The sequence below is a fragment of the Bison bison genome, unplaced genomic scaffold, assembly GCF_000754665.1.
Source record: "Bison bison bison isolate TAMUID 2011002044 unplaced genomic scaffold, Bison_UMD1.0 scf7180017864236, whole genome shotgun sequence".
In the NCBI taxonomy this organism is placed as follows: domain Eukaryota; kingdom Metazoa; phylum Chordata; class Mammalia; order Artiodactyla; family Bovidae; genus Bison; species Bison bison.
Window position 1 is genome coordinate 4,459,074 of NW_011494808.1, and position 18,991 is coordinate 4,478,064.

Below are 18,991 nucleotides of genomic sequence, written 5' to 3' on the forward strand. Positions count from 1 at the left end.
CTCGGCACTGTGCGTGTCTTTGTAGGAGTCCCTGCTCTGATCTCGCACTTGGGAATCACCTGGGAGCCTTGGGGCTCGGTCCTGGGTGTCTGATTGAGACGGGGGAGGAAGAGGGGCTTGGCAGACCACGTTCCTACCTGCATGGCCAATTATTAACCCAACCAGCAGCTGTGCTCATCTGCTGACCCAAGTCAGTGGCCCCGGGCTGACCAGGGCAATTGAGCAGGGTGTAGGTCTGCCTAAACAAGGTCCCCGATGAGGAAGTTCTGCAGCCCTGGAGCCTGGTTGACTCCAGCCCAAACAGAAGAGCGGAGTCATAGTCATCCCTGTTGCCGAGTGTGGCCCCAGCCCCATCGGACAGGAAGGGCTGCTGAGGACTCCTGGAAGTTGCATAAGCCAGCAGTGCTCAAGCCGAGAAGAGGGGAAGCAGAGCCGATCGCCTCTAGAGCCAAAGCTGTCTGGCCAGGGAACTTGAGCCACAGGTCAGCTGGAGTCAGGACCACACACAGACCTCATCAGTGGCCTTGGAGCTGCTCTTCTGGCTGAGTTCAGGAAGGGGGACTAATTCATAGCCCCACTTTTTGCCACCTGCAGCTTGCATCCACCCAGCCAGGGAACCTTCCCAGCGCGCCTAGGAAGCTGAGCTGCCCATCAGCAGCCCTGTTTCCAGTCGTGCTGAACACCAAGCGCAGCCCCAGGCTTCCTCCATCTGCAAGGCAAAACCAGTGAGTTCACCTAACGAGGATGTCAGGGCACACTCTGGACTGATTCAGGGTCCCAAACAGGGAGCCTTGCAGACCCTGGGTCCCATCCAGGCAGGCAGCATCACACTTCCTGATTTCAAGCTGTGCTTATAAAGGTAATGTGATGAAGACAGTGTGGTGATGGCATAAAAACAAAAAGATCAGTGGACCAGGACTGAGGCCCCCGCGTAAGCCAAGCGCATTCGGCCAACTGACACCTTACGAAGGACCCAAGAATACTCAATGGGGAAAAGTCTCTCTAATCTGTGTTGCTGGGGAAATTGGATATTCACATGTAAAAGAATAAAACTAGATACCTATCTTATACCACTCACAAAAATTAAGTCAAAGTGGGTTAAAGACTTGAATGTAAGACCTGAAATTGAAATGTAAGACCTTGAATGTAAAACCATGAAATTCCCAGAAGAAAACATGAAAAAAAGATCTTGATATGGGTCTTGGCAATGATTTTTAAGATATAACACCTAAAAGACAGGCAACAAAATGAAAAACAAGTGGGAATACATCAAACAAAAAGCTTCTTCACATCAAAAGAAATAACCAACAAAGCGAAAAAGCAAGTATAAGAAGGTAAATCAACTATACTTCAATTAAAAATAAATTTTAAAAATCAAAGATGCTAGAGTGAAGAACAGAGATTCAGCCACTTTATTTAGTAACTTGTTCTGAAGAGATAGAAGTAAAATAAAGTAACCCCCCAAAAAAAATCAACCTGTGAGAGAGGAAATATTGTATATTTTCTGATAAGGGGTAATATCCAAAATATATAAAGAACTCATGCAATCCAATAGCAAAAAAACAAATATTCCAATTAACAAATGGGCATAAGACTTGACATGACATTTTCCCAAAGAAACTGTACTTAAAAGGCCAGCTGGTACACGAGGAGATGCTCAATATCACTAATCATGAAAGTGAAGTCACTCAGTCATGTCCAACTCTTTGCAACCCCATGGATAGTAGCCTGCCCCAAGCTCCTCCGTCCATGGGATTTTCAGGGCAAGAGTACTGGAGTGGGTTGCCATTTCCTACTCCAGGGAATCTTCCCAACCCAGGGATCAAACCCAGGTCTCTCACATTGTAGACAGACGCTTTATCATCTGAGGGAAATGCAAAACCACAATGAGAAATCACCTCATGCTTATTAGGGATGCCCATCATCGAAAAGGTAAGAGACAATAAATGCTGACAAGGATGTGGAAAAAAGGAAGCCCTTCTGCCCTGTTGATGGGATTGTAAACTGGTATAGCCACTACAGAAAATAGTATGGAGGTCTCTCAAAAAATTAAAACAAAGCTACCATACAATCCAGCAATTTTACTGCTGCGAAGATATCCAAAGGAAATGAAAATAATAACTTCAAAAACTATTTGCACTCCCATGTTTGAAGCGGCACTGTTTATGATAGTCAGGACAAGGAAACAGCCTAGTATCCATCCTGGATACGTGGATCAAGTTGTGGAGTATATATAACGGGATGTTATGCGGCCACAAAAAAAATGAGAAAATCCTGTCATTTGTGATAACATAAGTGGACCTGGAAGACATTATACTAGGTGAAATAAGCCTGTCATGGAAAGACAAATGCTTCCCACTGATATGCGGTGGAAAGAGTCATTCAATTCATAGAGACAGAAAGTGAAATAGTGGCTGCCAGTGTTTGGGGTAGGGGGAATGAGAAATTGCTAATTTAATAAGTTTAGAATTTCAGTTTGAATGGTGAAAATTTCTGGAGCTTACCTTTATTGTCCAGCTCTGATATCATAGTCTTCATGACTGTTTCTGAATGAATTCAAGTTAAGTAAATATTCCAGTTCTGCTCTAGAGGTTTTTGTTCATTTCAGCTATTACTCCCTCCCTTCCCCAGACACAAACACACATCCACATCCACTAAAGTCCCACCAATTTATATTTAAATTCAGATTTTAGATTTCATATAACTAAGTCCCTCCAAGATAGCTTACTTTTTGAGTTTGGTGCTAGCGTAACAGCTTTGATACAGCTGAAACACCACTATGCTAAGACTTGCCAAATGGGGTAGTTCAAATCTGTTCAGTGGCTGGGTCAGTGTAATGATGTTCAGCTCTTGCCAATTTTAAGAAGCAGTTGTTCCAGAGAAATATAAGACTTGGGTGGACTAGTATGATTCCTTATCTATCTTTTTTGTTTAAAAATTAAAGTCATAAGTAATATAGGATACAGTAAATTTTATGATTTACAGCTGATCTTAGAAAGAACAGAGAAATAGATTTATCTACTATCAGCAACAGAGTTTTAGTTATTCTCAGATTAAACTGCATCTTAAGTCCTGGACTTAGACCACCCGGTGGCTCATACGTGATTACACAGAGGACAGAATGAAGGATGTATTGGGGAATTTTGTAGGTTGTGAGGTGTTGAGATGTCTGGTATCTCAGTAGAATATATTCTACCAGGGTATTTAAATGTACAAAACATTCATATATGAATCATTCACCTCAAAAGTAAGATAGAGAGTCCTGCTATGTCTCTTCTTATTTTAACAAAATTATTTGTATGTCTTAGTGGTTCACTGTACACAGAAAAGTCCTAGACGGGTAGGCTGTTTTCTGTAGAAATGAGTTCACTTGCCTAACACATTCTTCATCCCGTCCTCTGTGTAATCATGTGTGAGCCACTGGGTGGTTAAGTCCAGGACTTAAGACGCAGTTTATTTTGAGAACAGCAAAAGCTGTGTTGCTGATAGCAGATAAATCTATAGAATTCTTTTATCAGTAAATTGGAATAATTTATATCTGCTCCCAAATACAGTGGAAACAGCCTCCCTTATGGGAAAACACTGAGATTTATGATATCTGTAAAAGCAATAAAACCCTGCAGTGACACGAGAAGGAATGAAGCAAATGCGACTGTAAGGTGCCATGGTCTTTTCGTTAACTTCTGTAATATGAAGAATACCCGTTTTGCGGGCTTGAGTACTTTCAGCCCTCATTTTACTGTCAGGGTTTTACTGAGCAGTACTGTGTTGAACATTTCTCAATCATCATTCTTCTGTTTTTGTTTTTGGCTTTGATGTGTCTTAGGATATACAAGCCTCTCTAACAACAATCTTTCCAAAAGATATGAGATGCATGCCACATAAGTAATTTTTAAAAAATTCCAGTAGTTGCATCATAAAAGTAAACAAAAAAGGTAAAACTAGTTTATTTTATAAATCAGTTATTTAGCCCAGTGTATCTAGAATATTCTCATGTCAATATGTAATCGGTATAAAAACTGTTGAAATATTTTCCTTTTTTGTACTGTCTTTTTGAAATATGGTGTATTTTCTTTTTTTTACTCGTTGTACATTTCAATTTGGACTACCCACACTTTAAGTTCTAAGTAGCCATGTGTAGCCAATGGCTCCCATATTTGTGTAACTACTTCTTTTGGCTAATGTTTATATAGAGAGGAAAATCATACTTTCATCCAAAAACCTCACTGTGTGCATGCTAAGTCACTTTAATCATGTCCGACTCTTTGTGACCCCCTGGACCATAGCCCACCAGGCTCCTCTGTCCATGGCATTCTCCAGGCGAGAATACTGGAGTGAGTTGCCACTTCTCCAAAAACCTCAGTAGAACATTTAAAAAAACACTGTATATGGACTGAAATAAAGAGGACTTCAAATAAATTAGAAGTGAAATAGAAATTATAACTGATTCCACAGAAATGCAAAGAATCGTAAGAGACTTTATTACAGCAACAAATTGGACAAAGTAGAAGAAAAGGATGAATTCCTAGAAACATACAATGTACCAAGAGTGAGTCATGAAAAAACAAAACATAAAACTGAATGGACCAGTTACTAGTAATTACTTGGACAGGTATTTTATTACTGATCAAATAAAGAAAAAAACAAATAAAAGTCCAAGACCAGATGACTTCAGTGATAAATCCTACCAAACATTCAAAGAAGAATTAGTGCCAATCCTTAAGCTATTGAAAAAAAATGAAGAGCAGTATCTCCATCAGACTCATTTATGAGGCCATCTTCACCCTGAGACCAAAACCAGACAGGGACACTTCAGAAAAGAAAATCACAGATTAGGATTTCTGATGAACACAGATGTGAACAATCCTCGACAAAATATTAGGAAGCTGAGTTCACAATACAAGCAGCATACGTCAAGATCAAGTAGGATTTATTCCAGGGATGCAAGGATGGGTCAAATCTGTAAATCTATAGATGTGACTCATCACATTAACAAAACAGAGGATAAAAATCTTATAATCTCAGTAGATGCAGAAAAAACATTTGACAAAATTCATCATCCGTTTCTAACGTGTATGTGTGTATTAGTCACTCAGTCATGTCCGACTCTGCAATCCCATGTCTATAGCCTGCCAGGCTCCTCTGTTCATGGAATTCTCCAGGCAAGAGTACTGGAGTAGGGGTAGCCATTTCCTTCTCCAAGGAATCTTCCTGATCCAGGGGAACCTGGGTCTCCATTTCAGGGAGATTCTTTACTGTCTGAGCCACCAAGAAAGACATTTCTAATAAAGACTCTCAAAAAACTGAGTATAGAGGGAACATACATAACATAATAAAGGCCATGTGTGACCAGCCCACAGTAAACATCATGCTTAACCTTGAAAAATATTTCTTCTAAAATCAGGAAGAAGATAAGGATACCATGGCAATTAGGAGAGAAAAATAAAAGGCATTCATATTGAAAAGCAAAGAGTGAAGTTGTCTTCATTTATAGGTGACAACGTAATATATACAGAAAACCCAACAGTCTACCAAAAACTATTAGAATTAATAAATTAAGTGAATAATATAAAATCAATATACAAAAATCAGTCACATTTCTATATACCCACAGTAAACTATCAGAAATATACATTAAGAAAACAGTCATTTTTACAGTAGCATCAAAAACAATGAAATGCTTAGGGATAAATTTGACCCAGCAAGTTAAAGGTGTATACACTGAAATCTATAAGGCATTGATAAAAGAAACTGAAGACGACACAAATCAAAAGTGTTCTGTGCTAATGGATTTGAATGATTAATATTGTTAAATGTTCATAATACTCAAAACAATCTAAAGATTCAGTGCAATCCTTATCAAAATCCCAATGGCATTTTTCACAGGAATAGAACAAAGCTAAAAGCAGAGACATTACTTTCCCAACAAAGGTCCATCTAGTCAAAGCTATGCTTTTTCCAGTAGTCATGTATGGGTGTGAGAGTTGGACTATAAAGAAAGCTGAGTGCTGAAGAATTGATGCTTTTGAACTGTGGTGTTGGAAAAGTCTCTTGAGAGTCCCTTGGACTGCAAGGAGATCCAACCAGTCCATTCTAAAGGAGATCAGTCCTGGGTGTTCTTTGGAAGGACTGATGCTGAAGCTGAAACTCCAATACTTTGGCCACCTCATGCGAAGAGTTGACTCATTGGAAAAGACTCTGATGCTGGGAGGGATTGGGGGCAGGAGGAGAAGGGGACGACAGAGGATTAGATGGCTGGATGGCATCACCAACTCGATGCACATGAGTTTGAGTGAACTCCGGGAGTTTGTGATGGACAGGGAGGCCTGGCGTGCTGCAATTCATGGGGTCGCAAAGAGTCAGACACTACTGAGCGACTGAACTGAACTGAACTGAAAATTTGTATGGAACCACAGAAGACCCCCAAATAGCCAAAGCAGTCTTGAGGAAAAGAACAAAGTTGGATACATCACAAATTCCTGGTTTCAAACTATAAAACAATCAAAACAGTATGGTACTGACATAGAAACAGACACATAGGTCAGTGGAACCCAATAACCCAGAGCTTAACTCACAAGGTAGTTAAACATTACAGTGGAGAAAGGGTTGTCCCTTCAGTAGTGTTAGGAAAATGGATATCTACATGCAAAAGAATGAAACTGGGCTTCATCTTACACCAAACACAAAAATCAACTCAAAATGGATGAAAGCCTTGAATATAAGACCTGAAACCATTAAACTCCTTGACATTGGTCTTGACCGATTTTTTTTTTTTAATTTGGCAGCAAGCAAAAATAGACAAGTGGGGCTGCGTCAGACTAAAAAGCTCTGCATGACATGAAACCATCGACAAAATGAAAAGGCAGCCTATGGAATAAGAACATTTTTTGCAAATCTTGTATCTGACAATTGGTTAATTATTCCACAGTATACAATGAGTTTCTGTAATTCATTAGCATAAAATCAAATAACTCAAAGTTTGGAAAGGACCTAAGTAGACATTTTTTTCCAAAGAGATGTGAAAGAAGTTGACAGGTGTATGTAAAGGTGCTCAGCATCACTTACCGTGGAAATGCATCAAAACCACACAAGATACTGCCTGTTAGGATGTCTGTCATCAAAAAGAGAAGAGGTAACAAACGCTGGCAAGTCTGTTACAAAAAGAGGACCCACAAAAGCACTACTGGTGGCAGTGTAAACTGGCACGGCCACTGTGGAAGGGATTACAGATGTTCCTGAAAAAGTTAAAAATACAACTACCATATGTTCCAGCAATCCTACTTTTAGATAAATAGCCAAAATAAAGAAATTATTTCTGAGGTTTCTGTACTCCCATGTTTAGAGCAGCATCATTTACAATAGCCAAATATGAAAACAACCAAATGTCCATCTATGAATGAATGGATAAAGATATCATACACCAAGAGAGAGATATACTGCTGCTGCTGCTAAGTCGCTTCAGTCGTGTCTGACTCTACGCAGCCCCATAGACAGCAGCCCACCAGGCTCCCCCGTTCCTGGGATTCTCCAGGCAAGAACACTGGAGTGGGTTGCCATTTCCTTCTCCAATGCATGGAAGTGAAAAGTGAAAGTGCAGTCGCTCAGTATACTATGTAGCCCTAAAATAAGAAAGAAGTTCTGTCATTTTGGACAACCTGGATGAACTGGAGGGCATTATGCTAAGTGAAATAGAAAGGTAAATACCATAGGGAATCACTTATATCTAGAGTTGTTTTTAAAGTTTCAGTTCAGTTTAGTCGCTCAGTCGTGTCCAACTCTTTGCGACGCCATGGTCTGCAGCACGCCAGGCCTCCCTGTCCATCACCAACTCCTGGAGTTTACTCAAACTCATGTCCATTGAGTCATTGATGGCCATCAACCATCTCGTCCTCTGTCGTCCCCTTCTCCTCCCACCTTCAATCATTCCCAGCATCAGGGTCGTTTCCAATGAGTCAGCCCTTCACATCAGGTGGCCAAAGTATTGGAGTTTCAGCTTCAGCATCAGTCCTTCCAATGAATAATCAGGACTGATTTCCTTTAGGCTGGACTGGTTGGATCTCCTTGCAGTCCAAGGGACTCTCAAGAGTCTTTTCCAACACCACAGTTTAAAAGCATCAATTCTTTGGCACTCAGCTTTCTTTATAGTCCAACTCTCACACCCATACATGACTACTGGAAAAAGCATAGCTTTGACTAGATGGACCTTTGTTGGCAAAGTAATGTCTCTGCTTTTTAATATGCTGTCCAGGTTGGTAATAACTTTTCTTCCAAGGAGCAAGCGTCTTTTAATTTCATGGCTGTGCCACCATCTGCAGTGATTTTGGAGCCCCCCAAAATAAAGTCTGTCACCGTTTCCACTCTTTCCCATCTATTTGCCATAAAGTGATAGGACCAGATACCATGATCTTAGTTTTCTGAATCTTGAGTTTTAAGCCAACTTTTTCACTCTCCTCTTTCACTTTCATCAAGAGGCTCTTTAGTTTTAAAGTTTTGTTAACAGTTTTAAAGTTAAGTTTAACTTACAGAAACAGAGGGCTTGCCTCATAGTTCAGTCAGTAAAGAATCTGCCTGCTATGCAGGAAACCCAGATTTGATTCCTGGTCGGGAAGATCCCCTGGAGAAGGAAACGGCAACCCACTCCAGTATTCTTGCCTGGAGAATCCCGTGGACAGAGGAGCCTGGAAGGCTACAGTCCACAGGGTCACAAGCTTCAGACAACTAAATGGAAACAGAGTAGAAAAGTGGTTTCCAGGGCCTATGGGGTTGGGGAAATGAGGAGAGATTGTTCAGAAGGGTACAAACTTGATGCTGAAAGGTTAGTAAATTCTGAGGAAATAATATAAAGCCTGGTGACCACAGTTGGTAACAGTGCATTGTGTAACTGAAATTTACTGAGAGATATACTTAAATTTCTTACCAAAAATAAATACATCTGTAAATATGTGACGTATTGAACTTGTTAGTTCAATATTGGGGAATCTTTTACAATGTATGTGTATATCAAATGTTTAGGTTGTATACTTAAAATACCTTAGTAAATTAGGTGCTTCCCTGGTCTTACAGTGGTTAAGAATCTGCCTTGCAAAGCAAGGTACACCAGTTCGATCCTTGGTCCGGAAAGATTCCCAAGTGCTGTGGGGCAACTGAGCCTCCGTGCTACAATTGCTGAAGCCCACGCACCCCAGAGCCCCTGCTCTGCCACAAGAGAGACCACTGCAATGAGGACCCCTTGCACCCCAACTACTGAGTAGCCCCCACTCACCACAACTCAAGAAAGCCCACCTGCAGCACCAAAGACCCAGTCAGTCAGAAATAAAATAATAAATATAAAACTAAGTAAATAAATCAGTTTTACCTCAGCAAAGCTGGAGGTGTGGGGTAAGGGAAAGTAAATGCATAAATAAACTGTATGTCTAGAAAATAAGATAGTACTCAGCAATAAATGGGAACAGACTATTGATTCTCGCAACAGTATGGATGAGTATTAAATATGTTTTGCCAAGTAAAATAAACGATTTGTGTGACATTTAAAGAATGCCAAAATTGTTGGAAAGGAAGAGAGACTGGTAGTTCCAGGAGCTGGTCAGGGAGAGGAATTGCCTAAAAGAAGGTAGCAGAGGGAATTGGGGGGTGACCGAACCGTTCTGTCTGGTCCTGTGATGGTGGATACAGGACGTGTTGTGCATTTCCACCGAGCTGTGCATCTCAAGGAGCCGTAGGTTTTGTGTCTGTTCATTTCTTAACTATCAGCCACAGTATGGGGAATGCAAGATATAGTTCAGACCATACCAAATTAGTTTGTTTTCCAAATGACTTGTGTAAGCATTGTTATATATATTTATTAGGGTTGAACATATAAATAAGTATATTATAGATAAGAGAGCCAGGTTTCTCACTGTTGAAGAAGTACAGGTAAGCAAAGGGCAAAGGCTGGAATGAATTTTGTCTTGTGTTGGAGATATCACTATGTATTCATATGAACTCATGAAAGGGAGGGAGGGAGGGATAGATGGCTGGATGAATGTATATATATATGTTTTATATATTTATATATATATGTATGTGTATATATATTACACACACATTTCCCTAGGTGTTTCTGTTGAGAGGGCTTGGAGGCAGTGAGCATGCCTAGCGCCTAGACTTGGTTTCTGAGTGCCAATCTCCAGTAAATAGGACTGGACTCCTTGGAGAGTGGTTTCTTCCAGGACTGGGACAAGGAAAATACAAGATGAGCTTGGAGGTAGCATCTTGTGGTATCTGAAAGAAAGGATGTACTTACAAAACAGAAAGGAAAAACGATGAGATGTTGCTAGGACACAGAAGCCTATTTTGTAGGCCATCCAATGAGCAAAGCTGGAAAAATTTGAATAAAAGAGTAATTGTGGTATTTGACTATAATCCAAAGAATAAAATAAATACCTACGTGTCCATACTCAAATAAGAATTCCAGTTAGTAATGAAGAAGAAATTAGGGAAATAAAAGAAAATCACCATTAGATCACTTCAATGTTATTGTCATAGGCAAGACCCACAGATGACTGCTAAAATTAGTGGTCAGAAGCTTCAGGAGAAACAGGATGTGTTCATAGTCACAAGGGATCTCCCACAAATCATTTACAAAGGAAAACAGTAACTCCACAGACAGAAACTTGCCCCAACCACCTTAAACAAGTAATCCAGGTTCATCCCCCTAACGATAAAACACCTTCCTCCTGACGTGGTGGGCTGAGAGGGCATCACCCATGACATCCTTCTCAAGAGTGTATAGCCCTGGTCTAATCATGCTGCTGCTGCTAAGTCGCTTCAGTCGTGTCCGACTCTGTGCGACCCCATGGACTGCAGCCCACCAGGCTCCCCTGTCCCTGGGATTCTCCAGGCAAGAACACTGAGAAGACATCAAACAAACATACAGAACCACCGACTAGTACTCTTCCAAGTGTCTAGATCATGAAGGACAAGGGAAAGCCTAAGAATCGTCACTGTTGGAGGCGACAAAGGACTCATGACAGCCAAATGCACTGTGGGGTCACGGGTAGGATCCTGGAAACAAAAAAAACATTAGTGGAAAAAAAAGGTGAAATCTGAATGAAGTCTGAAGTTCACTTCTTAGTATTGCATTATTAGCTTCTTCATTCTGACAGTTTTATTTTGGTTCTGTAAGGTGTTAACACTGGGGGGAATTCCGTGGGGGTCCAGTGGTTAGGACTCCATGCTCCCACTGCAGAGGGCCTAGGTTCCATCTCTGGTAAGGGAACTAAGATCCCCGCTGCTGTGTGGTGTGACCAAAACCAAAAAAAAAAGTATTCACAACTGCGGTAACTTGTTGATGAGCATAAGGGAACTCTGTACTTTTGCAAACCCAAAACTGTCTATTAATAGAAGTTAAATTAAAAGTAAAATACAGTTACCTGAGTCCAGTGTTATTTTCATATATTTCACAATTATTTATAAAATACCAGTGGAGGAAAAAAACACTGTTTTTCTCTGATAACCAAACAAGCAGTTTTGGTGATTATTAAGCTTGTGGTTTATTTTCAATATATTTTGGTTGAATTTCTTATCATTAGTTTTTATTTGTAATTGGAGGATCGTTCCTTATCATAGTGTGCTGATTTCTGCGGTCTAACAGCGTGAGTCAGCTATGCTTACATCCACTCCCTCTGAGCCTCCCTCCGCCAGTCCACCCCACCCCCAGGTCACCGCGGAGCCCTGAGCCGAGCTCCCGGTGCTGCAGGCGCCTCCCCCTAGTGTGCGCATGTCAGCGCGCCCCGCCCTCTCCTTCCTCTGCTGTGCCAGCAAGTCCGCTCTCTATTCCTGCCCTGCAAGGTGGTTTATCAGTACCGTTTTTCTAGATTCCATATTTTGGTGGAAATGTTGAGGAAAAAAATTCAATATTCAAAGCTTAACAACAATGAAACCAGAGGTGATTCAGGATACTGAAACAGGTGAAGTAAGACAAATGCTCCTATTCTGGTTATGCGTTTTCCAGCAGTATATCAGAGCTTGTTAACTTTCTTCTCCTCTTGCCCCTCTTTATTAATTGATTCTGACCGCCTCCTTCGTACTTAATGTACATTGTAATGTCAGAGTTAAACCTTCCCTGCTTGAAGGAACAGGGGTTCCGAAGGCAGGGCTGGGCAATTAGCGGCTTCCTCAGTTGGTGATGGGATGCGTGGGAAAGCCAGAGCACGGTGCGTGGTGCCCCGTCCGAACCCACCGACAGCTGTACCTGAGGTGTTATTAGTAGAGACTGCCTGGTTATCTGGCAGACATAGTCTAATATTGTTTACTGGACTTAGTCTCTACCTATCGTATTCTGTATGCTTGGCACTATACTAGGGCATGCAGAAATCAAAATCACGATCTCTGCCAGAGAAGTTCCACTTGTTTTGAAAGCAGACAAACCTGAGGGTTCTGTAGTAGATGGAAAGGCCAGAGGCATTAGAGCCTTTGCAGTCATATCCTCTCAGCTTCTTCCTGTAATTCCTAGGACTGTGCTTTGGCATGTTTATGTAAACTTTGAGTCTGTTTCCTTACCTGTGGTGTGGGATACTAATGTCAGTCTTCCAAGACTGCCACACTCACTAATGCCTGACACACAGGAGGTGTTTAGGGAACCGCAGCTGTCCTTATCGTGGTCCTTGTCATCAGGACTTACAGGCCATTCGAAAGTATGATCATTTCTTACACCAGATAACTGTTCATTGAATATTGTGTTACTCAACCCTTGTGTTCCATCTTTGTTCTATCCTTTTAGAGACGATGAAGAGAAAAAAAAGTCTCTGTCCGAAGGTGCCGATGAGAAGGCTAATGGAACACATCCAAAGAGCATCAGCCGCATTGGGAGCACCACCAACCCATTCCTGGACATTCCTCACGACCCCAATGCCGCTGTGTACAAAAGCGGGTTCTTGGCTCGGAAAATCCATGCAGATATGGATGGAAAGAAGAGTAAGCATCATTTGTTGACATTTCCTGTCTCATTTATTTCGTCTTTAAGATAAGCTCAAAATTAAAGTGAATTTATCTGAAGCAAAGGAATAAAGAAAAATGATATTTATTTAGATAAATATTATTGAAATTTGATAAAACCTCTAACCCTAAATCATAAATCCTTTATGTACTTGATCTTCTGTAAATAGAACTTTAGAACTTAAGAATCAGAAGACTCACAGATTATTCATTTCTAACCTCTTATTCATCTGTTTATTCCTGCCTTCAACAAATGACTTTGAGTACCTGCCATGCGCTAGGCATCAAAAATATAGAAGTATATAGAAAGGACAAGGGCGTATCTTCATGGAGTTTCCATTTCTGGTGGTTGAAGGAAGGGTTCAACTTATAACACATAGAATAGTAAATAGCGTGAGGCCCTGGAAACAAAGCAGGGAGGGACAGAATTGTGATCCAGGCACACACGCAGAGCAGGGCCGTCTCTGGAGGAGGGACAGGTGTGTGTGGGCAACATGCGTGCTTCACCCTGGAAGACGGAAGGAGGCCCATGTGACAGGACTGTCCGCTGACGTGTGATGCTGGGGTCCAGGTGGAATGGAGTATGTCTGTGTCTAGAACGGCCTTTGCAGAGGTTGAAGTGGCAGCTGCCTGCAGGCAGTACAGTGGGTAGACTGAGGTGGCTGCTGCGGATGCTCAGCATTAGTCTGCCCCTGCAGACGCAGGCTTACAGTGGGTAGACTGAGGCAGCTGCTGCGGATGCTCAGCATTAGGCTGCTCCTGCAGACGCAGGCTTGCAGTGCTGGGATGCACGGTCCTGCCACTTCCATCTGCGCTGTGCATATTTTCCTTCATGTGTTAGCATATTCTAGCATGTTCTGCCAGGGTGCAGTCAAGAGAAACGTTGTGATAGTGTGGCTTTGACGCTGGCTCGTGATGCTCCCCAAGTTCTGTAGGACTGCCCCACCACCTTTTCTAGGCACCCTGCGCACTAGCCCACCAGGCTACTTCATCTTCTCTAACAACACTGTGTCCAAAAGCCAGTTGCAAGTGAAACTTCAGTCTAACAGCTTAGGAAAAAGGGGCAAGGAAACACCTGAAGATGAAGAATTGTCTCTGGGGCATTTCTTTCATTTCTTTCTCTTTATTATTTTGTATTGGGGTCCAGCCCCAGTTGGGTCCAGGGGTTCCCTCGGGAGGACAGCATTGGCAAAAAGGATAGATAAAAAGACACAAAGGTTTGACCTGACTGGTTTACGTGGGAAACTAATAAAACCTGTGCACCAGGTTTGCACTGACCACAGAGGCCGCAGGCGCCCTCTCGAATAGCGGAAGGTGCCCCACCTTAGGCACCTTCTCAAGTGGGTCTTAGAAGCCCAGGCAAGTAAGTGGTCTCAGAGAGCCCCAACGCTCCAAGTCGGTCACCCTGAAAGAAGAACAGAAAAAAAAAGGAGAGAAAAAGAAGCAAAAAAGAATGACACGGGGAGACCAAGCTTTGAGCAAGGCCCGTAGCTTTATTTTCAAAGGGAGCTTATATACCTTAAGTTGTGCATAGAGGATAATAGGGGGTGTAAAATCATACAAAGTCAGCAGTCTTTGATCCCTATTGAGACCATGCTTTTCTTTTCTGCAAACTTATCGTATACAAATGGTTCAGGTGATTTACATCATCTTCTGGCCAGAAGGCCTGTTAACGTTTTATGACTTTGATAAAGGTTTGTCAACCATAAGACTTATTTTCTCTAAGAATAATTATTTTAAAGTTTGGCGCCATCCTCCGAAGGTGTTAGATAAAGTTGCATTCCTGTAGGACAGAGGTGCAGTGGGTTTACAACAAGGAAGGAATTTATTACCTTGAGGGTCTAAAGTTGTTAGCACCAAGGCCACTACTTATTTTTTCTATATACCAACTATATTAATTAGTATACTCCCAAGGACACAATACAGGGGATCTGGAAACTTGGCAGCAAGCACTGGCCCAACAATGAAATCCTCTACTAGTTCTAGTCTAACAATTTCTAACTCTCCGAGAGGCTCTATACTGTTTGAATATCTTAAGCTCCCCGTGCCTCTCGCAGTTGGGAGACTGTAAACAATCGTATGCGTAGCTGTAAGAGTCCGGGTAAACCTGTCAGACAAGTTAGAGAGCCATCTGAGGGGTTTAGATTAAAACACTCTTATTATGCCCAGGAGGCTAATTAACTAGAGCTCTAAGTTGATTTCCTTCAGAGAAAGGCGGTCGGGGATAGCCCCCCGTTAATGTCAGAAGAGTTGGTAAAAGTCATAAAATAGTAAAACAGACAGGTTCTGGTTTTGGGGTAGATGCTCAGGCAGATCCAGGGCGGTCCTCGAGCCCTGACTCGCATTGCCTGTCAGGGCTCTCCAACATGACCTTGTCATGGGTGGGAACTCCCGTGCTGGCTCCTGACAATTTTGTGTATCATATTTATTCTTTTCTTATTGAGGTATAATTGATTTATAATATTATCTTCAGGTGTATAACATAGTGATTCAAGAATTTTATAGGTTATACTCCAGTTACAGTTGTTATAAAATATTGGCTGGAATTCCCCATGCTATACAATGTATCCTTGCAGCTTATATTTACTTTATATGTAGTAGTTTTTACCCCTTAATTTCCCACCCTTATATTGCTCCTCCCCCATCCGTCTCCCCATGGTAAACACTGGTTTGTACTATATATCTGTAAGTCTGTTTCATTTTTGTAATATTCACTCATTTGTTTTTTTTAGATTCCATGAATAAGTGGTGAAACACAGTATTTATCTTTCTCTGTCTGCCTTATTTCACTAGCCATAATACTCTCCAGATCCATTCATATTGTTGCAAATGGCAGAATTGCATTCTTTTTCATATCTGAGTAATATTCCATTGTGTACGTGGTGTGTGTGTGTGTGTGTGTGTGTGTCTCACATCTTCTTTATTCATTTATCAGTTGATGGACACTTACCTTGGCTGAAAAGTTAGCTGATAACCTTATAGGAGCTCCTTTGTAAGTAACTCGTTGCTTTTGCCTTGATGCTTTTCATATTCTGTCTTTAGTTTTAATTTTTGCCATTTTAATTGCAGTGTATCAGTGTCCCCTTTGGGTTGATCCTGTTTCAGACTGTGGATTTTCAACCAAGAAGTCTGTTTCTTTCCCCAGGGTAGGGAAGTTTTCAGCTATTATGTCTTCAAGTATGTTGCCTTCCACATTCTCTCTTCTCCTTCTGGTGCCCCTACACTGAGAATGCTGGTGCACTTGATGTTGCCCCCAGAGATCTCTTAAACTGTCCTCTTTCTTTTTATTCTTTGTTCTGCTCAGCAGCAGTGATTTCCACTACTCTGTCTTCTAGTTCACTGATCCATTCCTCTGTATCATTTCATCTACTGCCGATTCCTTTAGTGTATTTTTCCATTTCAGTTATTGTATTCTTCATTTGTTTAGTTGTTGTTTGTATTTTCTAACTCTTTGTTAAAAAGCCCTAACTTCTCCCTCTGTTTGTTCCTTCTTCTCCCGAGTTCTTTGGTCATCTTTCCAATTGGTACCTTGAACATTTTCTCAGTTAAATTGCATATCTCCACATAGTTCTTCTTCTAGGGTTTCTACTTGTTCCTATATTTGGAACACGTTCTCCTGTCATCTCTTTGTGCCTTATTCGCTGGTTTCATTTCTGTGTATCTGGTAACTTGGTTACATTTCCTGACCTTGGAGAATGACCTTTGGCAGGGACTTCCTGCGAAGCCCAGCAGCACTCAGGGCTCTGTGCTCTAGGGGTGCCTCCTAAGATGACTTTGTGGGTCCTCCCCTTGTGGTGGGCTGACTACAGTGGATGATCTCGCAGGCATGGCTGGCCCCTGGTCTGGTTGCTTGCCAGGCCCTCCTTGTGTAGACGTTGCTGGTCACTGGTTGGTGTGCCTGAGTCACAGGGTGGCTGGCTGCCTCACTCCTGGTGAGCCCCAGGGTTGATGCTGCCCAGTGACGGGCAGAGCCAGGTCCTGGGGTCTAACTGCAGGATCTGGGGGTGCCAGCACTGCAGTTGTACCTCTGTTGCATGGACCTGGATCCTGGGGCAGCTGGCTAAGGGACCCAGTGTCTCTCAGAGCTGGCGTTGGCCTGAAGGTAGGCAGGCCAGGGCCCAGCTTGTGGGTGGGCTCAGTCTTCAGGCTTCAAGGCTACAGTTTTCCTTGGGTGTGTCTCTGCCTGCTGGTGGGTGATGCTGGTCCCAAGGTGAGAGCAGGCTCCTGGGGAATGGGGCCAAGGCCCAGGAGACTCTGGGGCTGGCGCCTGCTCACTCTGTGTGGAGCTGGGTCCTGGGGTCTGTGGCTGCAGGGCCCTGGAGCTCCCAGGCCTGGGTCCTGGGTGCTTGTGTGTGCGGCCAGGTCCTGGAACCTCTGGTGGACAGGGCGTGTTCAGGGCCAGCCGTGGGCTTGGGGAGGTCTTAAGGCAGCCTTCTGGTGGGTGGGACTGTGTCCCCACCTAGTTAGCTGCATGGCCTGAGTTTCTGGTTCCTTCAGGTTGGTGGGTGGAGATGTGGCTGGGTCCAGAGGATCGTCAGTCAAGGGGAGGACCCACAGGGTGCTTGCCAGCCCGTGTCCTGAGGTAGAGTGAGCTTCCGCAATGGCTGGCTCCTGCGTGTCCCAAGGAGGGCTGCAGCTGCCCCAGCCTCTCTGAGAGGCTCTCTGACATCAGCAGGTGGATCTGACCTTGGATTCTTTCAAATGACTGCTTCAAAGTCTTAGTTATCTCCTTTGAGAACTTCTGGTTGGTTAGGGAAGTTTTAAATGTCATAGGCTTTTTCTTTTTAGCAACATAAGATGTTCCGCCTGTTACCTGCCTCTGCTTCAGTCTCTGTTTCTGATCCTACCTCAGAACCCAAAATAGGTGGGAAAACAGATGGCTCAGGTAAGATGGGGCCGATTGGACCCAGTCTCCAGACTTCACTCCTATGCTTGCGTTATCACTCAGGGCTCTTGACTTCTGCCTCTGAGAGAGGGGTTGTGGGAGGAGCCTTGAAGTTTCAGGCTGTAATCCTCAGGCTCTTCCTGCTGCTGCTGCTGCTGCTGCTAAGTCGCTTTAGTCGTGTCCGACTCTGTGCAACCCCATAGACGGCAGCCCACCAGGCTCTGCCGTCCCTGGGATTCTCCAGGCAAGAACACTGGAGTGGGGTGCCATTGCCTTCTCCCAGGCTCTTCCTAGATATTCCCAATTCAATTTTTCATGGATTTTAAGATCATGTTAGTATGGACAAGATTATTCAACATTTTCAGTATAGGAAAGTGCATAATTTCTAATGATAATTAGATAATCAGTCGTGTCCCATTCTTTGCAGCCCCAGGCTCCTCTGTCCATGGAATTCTCTAAGCCAAAATACTGGAGTAGGTAGCCATTCCCTTCTCTAGGGAATCTTCCCAATGCAGGGACTGAACCCAGGTCTCCTACATTGCAGGCAGATTCTTTTACCAGCTGAGCCATCAAGAAAGCCTAGTGATAATTTTATATACACTAAAGTTTATCAAGAAGCAACAGTAGAACTGTGGAACAACAGACTGGTTCCAAATCAGGAAAGGAGTATGTCAAGGCTGTATATTGTCATCTTGCTTATTTAACTTATATGCGGAGTACATCATGAGAAATGCTGGACTGGGTGAAGCACAAGCTGAAATCAAGATTGCTGGGACAAATATCAATAACCTCAGATATGCAGATGATACCACCCTTATGGCAAAAAGTGAAGAAGAACTAAAGAGCCTCTCAATGAAAGTGAAAGAGAGGAGTGAAAAAGTTGGCTTAAAGCTCAACATTCAGAAAACTAAGATCATGACATCTGGTCCCATCACTTCATGGCAGCTAGATAGGGAAACAGTGGCTGACTTCATTTTTCTGGCCTCCAAAATCACTGCAGATGGTGACTGCAGCCATGAAATTAAAAGACACTTACTCCTTGGAAGGAAAGTTATGACCAACCCAAACAGCGTACTAAAAAGCAGAGACATTACTTTGCCAACAAAGGCCTGTCTAGTCAAGGCTATGGTT

At 42.7% G+C, this 18,991-nt stretch overlaps 1 protein-coding gene across 7 annotated transcripts in view; it reads left to right on the forward strand.

Annotated features, from left to right (window-relative positions):
• PSD3 (pleckstrin and Sec7 domain containing 3) overlaps positions 1 to 18,991 on the forward strand; it is a 492,335-nt gene that overhangs the window by 377,019 nt on the left and 96,325 nt on the right. For all 7 annotated transcript variants that reach the window (XM_010846409.1, XM_010846403.1, XM_010846406.1 and 4 more), the window contains one exon: positions 12,761 to 12,954. In XM_010846409.1, coding sequence (XP_010844711.1) covers positions 12,761 to 12,954 — 194 coding nt within the window. The remainder of the gene's footprint in view (positions 1 to 12,760; positions 12,955 to 18,991) is intronic.